The sequence below is a fragment of the Felis catus genome, chromosome C2 (assembly GCF_018350175.1).
Source record: "Felis catus isolate Fca126 chromosome C2, F.catus_Fca126_mat1.0, whole genome shotgun sequence".
In the NCBI taxonomy this organism is placed as follows: Eukaryota; Metazoa; Chordata; class Mammalia; order Carnivora; family Felidae; genus Felis; species Felis catus.
Genome location: NC_058376.1, coordinates 39,887,304 through 39,902,127, shown reverse-complemented (window position 1 = coordinate 39,902,127; position 14,824 = coordinate 39,887,304). Strand labels below are relative to the sequence as shown.

At 39.1% G+C, this 14,824-nt stretch overlaps 1 protein-coding gene across 1 annotated transcript in view; it reads right to left on the bottom strand.

Moving 5' to 3' along the window:
- CHMP2B (charged multivesicular body protein 2B) overlaps positions 1 to 13,927 on the bottom strand; it is a 29,483-nt gene extending 15,556 nt beyond the window's left edge. Inside the window, exon 1 of the mRNA XM_003991539.6 lies at positions 13,589 to 13,927. Within this exon, the coding sequence (XP_003991588.1) occupies positions 13,589 to 13,622 (34 nt within the window). The 5' untranslated portion in view covers positions 13,623 to 13,927. The remainder of the gene's footprint in view (positions 1 to 13,588) is intronic.
- Positions 13,928 to 14,824: the final 897 nt, after the last annotated feature.

Genomic DNA, 14,824 nt, shown 5'->3' with positions numbered 1-14,824 from the left:
ACCCCAGTATTATATGAAATTCCAGGAAGGAAGACAGGTCACTAAGTCATCATATCATCATAACAGAAATAGTAGACCTTCCAATGAGGCAGTCCTGGATTTGAATCCTCCCTCTGCCACCTGATCATTATATGATGATATCTTGGGAAAGTTAGTTAATATTCTAAACCTCAGGTTGCTTATTCATAAAATAAGGATAACTGTTAAGGAGTAAATAACACACAATGTCCTGATACACTATTAAAGTTCCACTCAATCTTGAAGTTTTTCTAATTTATTCATTTGGATCCATCAGGTCCCATCTTTTGAAGAATTAAAGTGCTAGTCTAGGTCCAAGGGACTATAATTTGGGTTAGCTGTTACTAAATAGTAATTTCTTCAAAGATCACAGATATTGATGGTAATTCTTGCCAAAACTGATCTTTCATTACCAGGAACCTTGCGAAGTGTTGTACATATATTATGCAATATAATATCGACAATAATGCTATGGAGTTGATTTTTCTATTATTTTAATTTAAATTTTTTTTAAACATTTATTCATTTTTGAGAGACAGAGAAAGAGTGTGAGTGGGGGAGGGGCAGACAGAGGAGAAAGAGGGAGAAACAGCATCGAAAGCAGGCTCCAGGCTCCAAGCTGTTAGCACACAGCCCGATGCGGGGCTCGAACTCATGAACCCGAGAGATCATGACCTGAGCAGAAGTCGCGCGGGCTCTTAAATGACCGAGCCACCTAGGGGCCCCTTATTTTACATTTAAAGAAAACTGAGAGTTGGGAAGTTTCAATAACTTGCCCAAGGTCACAAGATAGTATGCAGTAATGCCAGATTTGGATCCAAGTGTTCTGTCTCCTGAATCAGTAATCTTAATCACTTCACTAGAGTACCTTTCTAGTCAAGAAGTAGATTTAAAAACAATGGTAACAGAAAGAATAGTCTCTTTATCAAATGGCATTGGGACAATAGGATGTCTACATGAAAAAGAATGAAATTGGGCCCCTACCTCACAATGTATATGAAAATTAACTAAAAAAAGATTAATGACCCAAATGTAAGAACTGAAATTACATAATTCTTAGAAGAATACATAGGAGTAAATCTGCATGATCTAGGACTTAGCAATAGATTCTTAGATATGACACTAAAAGCATGAACAACAAAAGAAAAAAAAAGATAAATTGGACTTTGTTAAAATTAAAGGCTGTGCACCAAAGGAAAGACATCCCACAGAAAAGGAAAAAATATATACAAACTATATATACATATACATATGTGTATATATATATATATATACATATGTATATGTATATATATATACACACACATGTATATATATGTATATACATATGTATGTATATATATACACACATAAAAATTATTAATATTAGAGTCTAGTATTCAGAATATATAAATAACTCTTAAAATCCCAAAACAAGACTACACACACACACACACACACACATATATGTCAAGAGTCTAGTATCCAGAATATATAAATAACTTAAAACTCAAAAACAAGACAATCTAATTAAAAATGGTTGAAGGACCTGAATAGACACTTATACAAAGGAGATACAGAAATGGACAATAAACACAAAAAGAAGATGCTCAACATCATTAGTCATAAGGGAAATGAGAGACATTTCACATCCACCAGAATGACTATAATCAAAAACAAAAAAGGAAAATAACAAGTGTTAATGAGAATGTGAAGACTGGTACCCTTATATATTGGTAGTAAGAATGTAAATTGTTTCAGCCACTGTGGACAAAAATTTGGTGGTTCCTTAAAAAGTTAAACATAAAATTACCATATGATCTTACCAACTCCACTTCTAGGTATGAGAGCTGGAGTATAATAAGAAATGAAGTCCTAATACATACTACAACATGAATAAACCATTAATATATTATACTAAGTGAAAGATGCCAGATACAAATGGTAACATTTTATGATTATACTCAGATGAGATATCAGAATAGATTGATCATAGGGGCGCTTGGGTGGCTCAGTCGGTTAAGTGTCCGACTTCGTTTCAGGTCATGATCTCACAGCTCCCAGGTTCAAGCCCTGTGTCGGGTTCTGTGCTGTCAGCTCAGAGCCGGGAGCCTGCTTTGGATTCTGTGTCTCCCTCTCTCTCTGCCCCTCCCCTGCTCATGCTCTGTCTCTGTGCCTCAAAAATGAATAAACGTTAAAAAAAATTAAAAAAAAGAAAAAAGAATAGACAAATCACAAAGACAGAAAGCAGACTGGTATTTGCCAGGGGTTGGGGAGAGAGAATGCGGAGTCACTGCTTATCATGTACAGGATTTTAGTGTGAGGTGATGAAATGTTTTAGAACTAGAGATGGTGGTTACACCCCATTGTGAAAGTACTAATGCCACTGAACTGCTGTTCACTTTACAATGGTTAACGTTATGTGAATTTCACCTCAAATAAAACGACAGAGCCAACACTCGTTATCCTTTTACTGATGGAACACCAAACTTATACATTTCTGTGTATAATGTATAACTTTACTCATAATAAAAATAACTACGGTCACCTGGGTGGCTCAGTTGGTTAAGTGCCCACTCTTGATCTTGGCTCAGGTCATGATCTCATGGTTTGTGAGCTGAGTCTCACATCAGGCTCTGCGCTGATAGCGTGCAGCTTGCTTGAGATTCTCTCTCCCCATCTCTCTGCCCCTCTGCCCCTAATAGTTGAATAGGTTTCTTTGCTCCAAGACCTCTAAGACTATTTAGTATATGAATATGCAGTCAATTCTTAAGTGGAGAACATATTATAGATTATTTCCTACATTTGTTAAGTCAAGAATTCCTTTTAAGAATCTCTATTAACATTTCCTAGATGTTAATGTTCCATGGAGCACTGGTTGGGATTCTGTTCTAAAATAACACAATTTATTAGTTTCCTACAGCTGCTATAACAAATACCACAGACTGGGTAGCTTAAAAAACAGAAAACTAATTTTCTCACAGTTCTGGAAGCTTAAAGTCCAAGGTCAAGGTATTGGCAGGTATGATTTTTCCTGAGGTCTCTCTCTTTAGCCTGCAGATGTCTGCCTTCTTTGCTGTGTTCTCATATGGCCTTTTCTCTGTGTGTGCCCATCCCTGGTACCTCTTTCTCTTCTTATAAGGTCACCCTCATCCTGAATTAGGGCCACATCTTCATAACCTTTTAACCTCAATTACCTCTTTACAACCCTATCTCCAAATACAGTCACATTAGGGGTTAGGACTTAGCATGAATTTTGCAGGGGTGCCTGGGTGGCTCAGTCAGTTAAGCATCCAACTCTTGATTTCAGCTCAGGTCATGATCTCATGGTTCATGGGATCAAGCCCCAAGTCCATGCTGTGCTGCTTGAAGCCTGCTTAGAATTCTCTCTCTCCTTCTTTCTCTGCCCCTCCCCTACTTGCACTTTTTCTCTCTCCCCACCCTACCCCACACCCTTCCCCAGCTTACTAGCTCACATGTGTTCTCTCTCTCCCTCTCAAAATGAATAAACTTAAAAACAAAAAACAAAAAAACATGAATTTTGTGGGCATACAATTCAGTCCACAGCACACAATATCTTTCCTCTGACAGGTGCAGACAGACACTAAGTGGCAAAGCTCTTATTTCCCTATCTTTAAAAGCGATCATGAGCCTTTTCATCCTCAACACTCAAATACTCCTAATTTTCTTCTTTTGAACTTAGCACCCTATCTTGCCAAAGCCAACGAATTGGTATAAAAACATTCACCACTTACCCTACTGTTTCAACAGAAAATATGTTCTAAATTTAAAACTATGAAATTACAAATAAACTTTTGGAGTATAACATCTTTGTGTACTGAAAAGTCCCTAAACTCAACTAATATAAAATGAAATGGTAATACTGAGATAGTGATGAGAGTCTTCTAAAGCCACAAGAGTACAGAGATGAAAGAGAAGCCACCATATTGACAAATTAAATTGTGGCCGGATAACTGACACAGATGCAAAGCAATTGCTGAAAGCCTTGATGGAGAAGATCCAGAATTCTATCAATATATACTTTTTCATTATTAGGGTGATATAATAAAAAGCATATATTTGATCTTTGTCTGGAGTTCCTGGCACAGAGCTCCTAAAACCCTTAGTGAGCTTCCTTAGTGATAGCAATATCTTTTAACTCAAGAAAGGGGACCCCTAGATAGCTCCTGGAGGGGACTGGTCACCAGAAAGACCAAATACTTGATTAGAGAATGGGAAGTTCAGCCCCAGCCCTCGGACCTCAGGAGAAGGGAGTGGGGCTGAAGACTAGGTTATAAAAAACTCTTGAACAAAGAGATTAGGAGAGCTGCTGGGTTGGTGAACACACTGATATGCTGGGAGGGCAGCATGCCCCAAAAAAGGGCAGGGAAGATCTTGTGCCGCTTACAGTCCCCAAAACTTTGCTTCCATTTGGCTGTTCCTAGGTAAAGCACTTTTCTGAGTTCTACGACTTGTTCTAGCAAATTATCACACTGTGGGAAGAGTTATGAGGACTCTAGAATTTGTAGCTGGTTAGTCAGAAGTATTGGTGGCAACCTGGGACTTGTGACTGGCATCTAAAATGAGGACAGTCTTGTAGGACTGAGCCTTGAACCAGTGGGCTCTGTGCTAACTCCAGCGAGTGTTAAGACTGATCAACTTTTTGGAGACACCCCATTGGTATCAGACAACCATAGAGTAGAAAATAGATATAGCTATCTCTGTTGGCAAAACACATTATTATGACAGGAAATTTTACCAAAACATATAACTTAATCAAAACAGTTTTACTTCAATTTTATGTATCTATGTGTACCATAACTGTCACTGTATATTAGAGAAAGAAAAATAAAGAAAATTAACTACTGCATATTCCATAGCCTCATATCATAGTTAATACACCTATTAATATTTAAACAGTTCTAAGCTATAAACTGAGAACATCTAATGTTGCATACTAAAATATAGTCATAACACTTTAAACCATATTATCATGAGAAAAAGATAGTAAAACATTTTCTTCATATGAGATGATAGGCATATCCTATAAAACTTATCCTTTACCTTTTAGAAAAAAAAAAAAAAGAAAAAAAAAAAAAAAAAACTCCTATCCTAAACCCACATTTAATGATTTGGTCTTCTAGATAATTCAGAAGGAATAATTTGAATATGGTTCTGAGAAACTTATAATGTTTTTTTAGGCCAAGTTTATTTCCCATTCTATTTATTTTCTGGTAGGTCTGATTTCCTCCCAAGCTCTTTCAGAGCAAGGAACACAAGTATTTTATTTATTTATCTATTTGTATCCTGACTGCACTTTATGCCAACTACTGTCCCAATATAGTATAGTTAGCAGTGACCTAAGGGAGTACAAAGATATTTGAAATGTAAAAGAATGTGCCTCATAGGCATAGTTAACACATTCCTTTAAGATGTATAATAAACTCTATTTGTTACCAAGAAAGATGGTTGATACTTTAACAATAACAAAACTATGATAGATCTCTTTTACCAAACTATGATAGATCTCTTTGTACTGTGGAAAAATAGAGCACTGACATAACCAGATATTTCCCTTACAATTTCCTACTGCCTCTTTTCATTCTGAGTCAAGACAATAATAGAAACATGTACTGGGTGTTGCTGACATCTAGGAGATGGAGCAGCGCTGGACTCCTGTCCATAGTGTGCTTCCTTCTCCAGGCAAAAACAAACAAACAGTCCCAGTTTTTAGATTCCAGCACTTCATCTGCCTTGTGGGGTTGTTGTGAAGCACTTCTTAACAGGTAGTAATAAAAACTTCCACATTGTTAAAATGGCAATGCTACATGGCTGTGACTACAGTATGTTCTCTTTGTGGTATGTTCTGAGAGATAAAAAGGGTCTGGAGCCACCCCACCCATCACCCTTTTTACCCACCCATACCCAGCACAACACTTAGAGAAGGCCACCCAAGTCAATTCCACTGTAGGTATTAAAAGCTTATCTCAAGCCTTTCAGGCTCTTTTTACTGAATGAAATATACATGTATGCACTAGAATGATCACAGACTTAAATTCTGGACTCAAGATACAGACAGAAAAGGTCATTCGGCGCTTCTCGGTTCTGAGTCAATAAGGTGTATCTGCTTACAGAAAAAAAAGTCGAAAATAAAAACAAAACAAAGGGGTCTCCATAATGTAGTCCAGCCTAGTTTACTAGAATTCTCTACAGGGATTTGAGTCCAGGCCCCAACTTGAATTACGACTGTCCTTCTAGATCCTGCTTATTTATATACAATTTATACATTTCAGGATTAAAGCAAAAAAAAAAAAACAAAAAAAACTTTAAATACAGGCATTCATTAATTTGTGAGTTATATTTTAAACATTTTTAAAGTGCCCTTCTTCTGGGGAGAAGGGGGGAGCCTATCTCAAGTTTACAGGGTAGTTGAGAATTATTGCCCTAGGAGCCCCGAGGCACAACATGCAGATGTTTTCCATTCAGTGGGATTCAAGTTGGTCTACTGGACAGCATCCTCCCTACTGTATACAGGATTTGTGCTTTACTACAAGGTCATGTTTACTATAAGGTCATAACAAAATCTTAATCTAATACACCATATTTTCTGCTTTAAATGTATTTCTTTAAAGAAAAAAAATAGTTTTGATCTAAGCAATTTTATTGCTTATCAGTCGTCCTAAATTTAGCCATCACATGGATTGAAATAGGAGCACAAAATGTTCCCACATCCTGCTTTACCATTTTTTTTTCAACATTTATTTATTTTTGGGACAGAGAGAGACAGAGCATGAACAGGGGAGGGAAAGAGAGAGAGAGAGACACAGAATCGGAAACAGGCTCCAGGCTCTGAGCCATCAGCCCAGAGCCTGACGCGGGGCTCGAACTCACGGACCGCGAGATCGTGACCTGGCTGAAGTCGGACGCTTAACCGACTGCGCCACCCAGGCGCCCCCCTGCTTTACCATTTTTACTAACTTGCTCTGGAGATCAAGAGCTGAGACGAGAGGGCACGTCCACTTTAGATCTCATCTACCATCTCTGCAGCAGCTGTGAGTGAAGTGGTGATGGGCCTGCGGCCCTGGTATAGCAGGGTAATGGGCATTAGATACACCCTGATCATGACTGAACAGAAGAACCACCAGTGTAAAGGAGGTGTGGTGGATCGCACCCAACAATAAAGAGGAAAGTAGTCCTGGCTATGCAGGGATGTACCACCTTCTTGGGTTGATGAGGAGAAAATAACTGCAAAAATGCTACAAACTCAAAAGTTAAGGGATAAGAAAGAAATGTTAAAGGTCAGTTCCTGGAAATGCTGGCTCTGGGAACCAAATTTACTGGGAGGCAGAAGGAAAATGACAATGAGGGACTGGGTAGGGAGGAATCAGAATTCGACATGCAAGGAAATCTGTTTCTTAGGCTTTGGAAATGGTAAACCAAAAAAATCAGGGAGGAATGGTATCAGTTTAATTAACCAGTTTTGATACATAGTAAAGAAAAAATAAGAACAAAAAATAAAACAGAAAACAACTATGGGAAAGAGAAAGGACTGTGGAGGATTGTGCTAACAGATTTCTTCTACATTTGGTCCAGGGAGACAAGGATCTATTTAAAAACTAGGTTGAAGTTGAAACTCTCAGCAGGTCTTTCTTGGAAGGAAGAGTTGGAATACTAAAGAGAAAATAGGAGGGGTACCTGGGTGGTTCAGTCAGTTGGATGATCAATTCTTGATTTTGGCTCAGGTCATGATTTCCAAGGTTCCTGGGATTGAGCCCTGCATCTGGTTGACAGCCCACTTGGGATTCTCTCTCTCTCTCTCTCTCTCTCTCTCTCTCTCTCTCTCTGCCCCCCTCTCCTACTCATGCTCTCTCTTTATAAATGAACAAATAAACTTAAAGAGAAAACAGGAGAGTCTAGCCCTATGGTAGCATAAAAGGAATGCTTCCCCACCTCTCACCCCCAGTAAACTCTCAACTCACTCAGCCCTAAGAAATTCATTCATATTAATTTATTATTAGTAAAATATCAGTGTTTTTCAAGGGCTGAAGGAAGGTTTTCAGATGGGCTATGTGTCAGTAGATCTTTAGGTCTCAATTGGTCCTCAAAGACACAGGCTTCAGTACCATTATCAATAACAGCTTCAGTTCAGTAAATTGTGAAAGAGCATTTTCTTGCTTTAGGCAAGTGAGGGAATGACCAGGAAAGCTCCTATGAAAGGGAAGTTTTACAGACTTAATGGACTTGGAAGGTAGAAAACAGTAGCATGAAAAGAAATACTAGTCTTTGGGGTCATGCTAGGGATGGAGAAATACAAGAGGAAGACATGTTCCTACAGAAATAACCATACTACAAGTATGGAGAACATTTACTGAGAAAAATGCTCAGAAGAGAGTACTGTGCTCCTGAATCCCATGTTCAGTTATTTTTCTTTGTTGTGCCAAGAACATAGGGGCCAAACAGAAAGTAAAATTTGAGTTTTTAAATATCCAGAACAACAAGCACTAAGGGAACACACAGCATACTAGGAAAGATCTAGGTATTGTAGACAGCACCAGAAGGATCTACCTTATTTGGTAGAAAGCAGAAAAGTTCTGGATAGAATTCAGTTTATATAGATGGTGGGTTTTATTTTCTCTTAAGGTATCACAAATGTGGCATCACAACCTACCTTTTGACAGGAGATTCATCCCAAGTTAGTCAAAATGTCACAGATTCTGAACTCTGGACTATTAGCGTACATGGATACAATCCCAATAAGGTAAAAACCAAGAAGCTTCCTCCTCTTCTGTCAGTAGGGTTCCTCAATTACGTCTGAACTTGTAGGTGGTGACAATGGTAAATGGATGTAGACTATAGTAAGCTCTGGATTTTGGAAACACTACTTTTGGTTAGTAAATACTGTTATTTTGAAAATGTGTCTCTAAATTTAATCTGCTACAGAGATACTTCCATGTATTCTGAAGCCTCTGCTACCTTGCATATATGGAAAGTAGGAAAAACTCAGAAAAAGCATAATCCAACTTTGGAAGGACATAAGGATCTACTCTAGTTCCAATGAATGCAGGTCAGGAAGCAGAGATTAAAAAAAATGAGAATACAGGAGTGAGGTACTTAACGTAGTCTGAGATGGCATCAGAGAAAAGTTCTCGGGGAAGAAAAACACCCAAGACAGTGCAGGTTAGCCAGAGAAAGGAAAAAGAGGATCCTATGCATAAGGACATCATAAGCAAAAATACGTCAGAGTGAGAAAGAGTATTTATGGTATGTTCTGACAAATATAAGAACAATACTGCTGGACAGTAAAATGTTCAGAGTTATGACAAGAAAGACAAGGGCCAAATCAAGGAGGACCATATATGCCTTATCAAAGAGCTCTCACTGATCCTGTTGGTACCAGTGATATAAAAAAGGAGTTCACACTGGGGAGTAGCATAGTCTGATTCGGATTTCAGGTGGATCAAATCACAAGGCAACTCTGTAGATAAACAATTAAAGAGCTATGAAGTTATAGAGAAGAAAAGCAGAAAGGTGATGTAATAAAGTACAAGGTAAATGGGATCTGAATTAGAGCAGAAGTTGCAGGCACACAGTGAAAAATCATGTGTGTCAAATATTTAAGAGGCAAAAGGAGCAAAACTTAGTAATAATTAAAGGGAGGAGGCAAAATCAGGACCTGGCAACACTGGAGGAGGAGACTCAGGAAAGGAACTGACTTCAAGGAGATGGTGATGAATTGTTTGGAGTCCCTTTAATTTCAGGTACTTTGAGACATCTAGGTGGAGATACTCAGTAAGTCGTTGGTCTAAAACTTAGAAAAATATAACTAGAGATTCAAATTTGTGATCCATCAGCACTTAGGTAATAACTAAAATAATAGGAGTTTGGATAATATCATGCAGGGAGAGAGTGTACAATTAGCATAGTGGTAGCCCAAGATAGAACCAACAAGAACACTAACATTTAAGGACCAAGTTTAAAAAAAAAAAAAATGAAGAAAGGAAAGAAGAGAGGGAGGGAGGAAGAAGGGAAAAAAAAGAAAAGAAAAATGTGTAAGAAAAAAAAGAAAAAACAGTGGTCAGAGGAATTTGGGGAAAATATTAAGAGTTTCATGGAAGCCAAAAGAGAATTTCAATAAAGAAATTATTCAATAAAGAAATTATTCAATAAAGAAATGCAAAACGTAGACCCAAGAGATGATTACTAAAAAATGGTCATTTGGCAGTCTAGGAGTCATTGATGATCTTAGCAAGATCTTATCACTTAAGATGTAAAGCAAACTGCTATAGAACGGGCGGGGGGGGGGGGGGGGGGGAGTGTCTGAGAAATACAGGGGTGGAGATAGAAGACAACACTACTCCTTCAAGAAGTGTACGTGTAGAGCAGAAAGAGATTGGAAAATACTTCCTCAGAAATGCTGGCTCAAAGGAGAGTCAGCAAAAGGAGGTTGTTTCTAGTTCTAACACTGTTAAAAATAGAGTTCTACCAGTAATTCCAAGAGAAAAAGAGACTGATTCCCAGACAAAAGGTTATCATTACATGGTGCCTACTAAAAGTTGAGAATTTCATACACTAGCAAGAACAGCAAAATTAAATTGTGCCATAGGATCTCTAATAAGAAAATACCAATGATAATACTCAAGGGATGAGGTCCTGGTTTTGCCACTAAGTTGTGTGACCATGGGCAAATTACTTAGTTTTTTGTATCTCAATTTCCTCACCTATAAAGTGAGAATAATAATAATACTTAAAAGTTTTGGGAGAATTAAATAAGATGCTGTATACGAAATGCCAACACAATGCTGGCTTAGAGTAGGACCTCAAATTTGTCTTTATTGAAGGTAACAGACAAAAATTATGCACACCACACTCACACAAACATATGGCTTAAAGAATTTCACTTTTTAAAAGACACACTTAGTTGTCCATTTATGACAAATCCTCAATGCATCCTGATTTACAGGTTCATAATTAGTTTCAATAAATAGGTCACTATTAGTCCACATAGGGGGGAAAAACACTGTACACACATTACCCTATGTATATACCTTAAAAATCAGTGAAAGGAAAACCAAATACTCAATTGTAATTTCAAGTTCAAAGGAATCTTTCTCTTCTATAGCACTGAGGTACAATTCTCATTAATTTCTGTAACAAAGTATACACTACAGAGACTTGTTCATCTTTGTGTCAAAAATGAATTAAACATAACTCTGAATAGTAATAAGTGCTGTAATGTTGTCTCCCTTTTTAATTTACAAGTGCAGTAGTCTTTAATGATATAGTATGCAACTCTTCCAGCCAATCCAAAGAGACAAAAAGATTCAATTATTCTCCAGATCTATAAGCAGTTACATATTTCCCTTATATATCAGAATTTCATTACTGCTGAAACAGATAAAAAGGCAGCATACAGCAAAAGATCTTATGATCAATAATCAACGAGTCCAAGGATCTGGGAGAAATGCATAAAAATACATTACATTTTATAATATATAGCCTCATTACTGCTAAGAAGAATGCTGTCACCTTTTAAACAAAACAAAACCCCTTTTTAATAAAACAAGGAGTAAAAATATCAACAAAGCTCTATATCAAAGTAATGAAAGCACAAATATATAATTAAAAAGTCATTAAGTGATTTGAATTGACGTGATAATGTAAAAAAAAAAACAAGTATGCAGTTATAGTAAGTAGTAGCAGTAGTTATAGTAAATGTGCATGGTGGGCAAATTTGCATTCAGAATTTCACATAAATCTTTAAATCAGTAGTATAGCTCCTGGCTAAAGTCCTTAAGGCTTTATTTTCACAAATAAGTCTCTTTAGCAAAAAACATTATTTCTTGGATGAATTAACCCAACTGCAAATGAGTATACAGTTAAATACCTTCACTGCGCATCCTCACTGTGTGTTTTTTTTTTTTATTCTGCTCTATATACTTCAAGCACAATAGTCACTAGGCTGCCAAAAGCACCAAGAAGCACAGAAATGAGAATACAGAACTGATATTTTTGTCTTTGAAAATATTTGACAGGTATTAGGCAATTAAAGCTGTTTGGCCTTTAACATTAAAATGTTTTTTAAAAATATAATTGGTAACATCACAGTAACAAAGGTATAACTCCTTTCCTCTGCTTAGTCAATTCTCACTGCATAAAACTGAAACAAAAAACCTTTTCTCCCCTGAAGTACTATACAATAACTGGAAACCACAATATTGGTGCTGAAACAGTGTGTGTGTGGGGGGGGGGGGGGTGGGAAGTACCCCATTAAAGATTAGACAGCATTCTCAAATAAAATCCATCCTTCATAATTGTACTACATCCTATACCTACTTGGAATGTGTTCCAGGTACTGTAAATGGTACTTCTTAGTTACTAAAAAGTCCATAAATTGAAGAAAAAAAATTTTTTTTTTACCCACTCAGGTTAAGCAAAAATGTATTATGCTGTGTGCTAAATGAGGGCTAAAATGACATTATGTGTTGAAGTGATGGGTAGAGTGGCAAAGTAAAAATGATGTCTTTGTTATCCTCACCAAAATAATGTTGTTGGCACTGGAACAGTCAATACAAAGGAAAGGAGTTACCCCAGGTCTGGACTCAGCACCCTGTTTGTACCAATCACTGTCTAGCTACCACTGCTCCTTTTGTGGCAGAGTTAGACCCTTACAAAGAAGTGATTCTTTAGTTGAACCAGCAGCAACCTAGACTCAACATGTAATAGGAAACACGATTTTTAAATAGCTTGAATGAGTTTGATTCCTGGTGGCAGTCAATGAAAATATCAAGAGTAACTAATCAGTGTTATATAAATATACATTACAGCAATTGCTAATAAACACCATTTTGTATATTTCTATACATTCATTTTTTTCCTCTTAAGATGATGTGGAGCTAAATGTCCAAAACAATGCGAGTATCTTAAAATGGAAACTTTTATGCAGATAATACATATCACATCTCTTACTTTAGACAGTAAAAGACAAGCAAAGGGAAGGAAAAATACATTATGAAAACTAAACCTAAGGCACATTCCTTAGGTTCCTTTTATATTTTTACTGGAGCCAGTAAAGCATTTGTTTCACATCTCTTTGATGGGATATTCTTAGGGCCAAACGACCCAGACCCAGGTTCATTTTGGAACTGGAGCCTGTTACACCATCCTCCAGCTCAGTACAGGTTTCCTGTTCATACGTCTGTAAATAGTACAGCTACAAACTGAAGGAGCAACAAACCAACAGATCAAACCAACAAGGAACTGACCAAATCACAGTCTAACAGTTAAGGCCAGCTGAATCCTGTCTCCTGAAAATGCTCAACACCTCGCTAAAGGAAAAACCGGGCGGGGGTGGGGGTGGTGAAGGTGGTGTGTGTCGTGTTATCAGAGAGAAGCCAGACTGCCCAGGTGAGGTTGAGGTGTGGCGAGTCAGAAGAGATGAGGAAGCAGAGAAGTGACGCACGAGGGCGGTCACCTGTGGGGCCACTAGATCCAGCCCCGCCCCTAGGGACAGCAGAAAGAATCGTGGCCGGAAGCCCCCAAAACACGCCAGGGAAACGCCGAGCTGGGCCTCTTCGGCCCGGCCTGAACTCACCATCCACGGTTTTCTTCTTGAAGAGAGACGCCATGGTCGGAGACCGCGCCCAGGCTGCCCGGCTCGGCCCGGTCCGACCCGCGACTGGGAAAAGGCAGAACGGAAAGGACAGGCCCTTGGAGGGTTTGGGGTGGTGGAGCGATGGGCAGGAGAAGAGGGAGGGGTCACCAGGCAGGACCCGCGGAGGGCGGGTAGCTGCGAAGCCTACCGCAGCCGAGTCACCCCCGAGCTCAGGTGACCGAGAACTAAGACACTTTTTGGAGAAGTCACTTCTAGGCGGCGCCTGCGCATTAGACGCGCGCGCTTGCGCACTGGGGCGCCTGAAGCTGCTGCCTCTGCCCACACCTCAGCTGCTGCCGGCTTTTCCCGCTGGCGGGGTCGCCGCGTGGCGTGTCAGGAGGGGCTTGCGGTGGTATCAGAGCGCGGGAGACCGTGAGCGGTGCCGGGAAGCTTCTGTGCCTGGGTTCCCTGCCGAATACAGAGAGAGATGAGCCTTAATTAGCCCTTTCCTCCCTGCTTCGGGGGAAGCTGGAAGTGGGGCTCCTCAGCGTTTTAGGACAAGTGTGGGTCGTCCCGGAACCAGTTGGTTTACGACCATCCCGTTGCTGTCAGTATCAGTACTCTCATAAGTGCAGGGGCTGGTTGCACTGCTGTGGTCCGTGCCCCAGCGGTGTTTGTCCCCGAAGTTCACGTTCTTTCCCGCCCTGAGGGGCCGGCGATCTCCGTGGCGCTGGCCGGCGAAGCCCCCCATGGGTCTCGAGGCGTTTCACCTGCAGTCCTGGGCCCATGGATCTGACCACCCGGCGTGTCTCTGGGTACACTGTTCCTAAGCTTGAGGATGACGGGGCAGGAAGGGAATAAGGAGCAACTTTTTTAATGCAACACTTGGTATTTACAATTCTTGGCTGGAAACATTAAAAAAAAATAAATCCACACGTTTGCCTACCGGTTTAAACGTCTCCAATTCTATTTCTTAAAATCTCGATTTCTTGCCATTGCGTGAAAAAAAATCATGGCTGTACTGTGAACCTATTAGAATGCTATATAACTGCATATTAGTGCTTAATGTGGGTGGGAAGAGCCCCTAAAGGAAAAGCATAATAAATTATTCAAAGAATACTTATGTGTATAAGCATAAATATGGAAAATACAATCTTAGGATCAAGACCTTAAATTCATTGTTTTACTTAAGCATGTGTGTGTGTGTGTGTGTGTGTGCGCGCGCGCGCGCATATT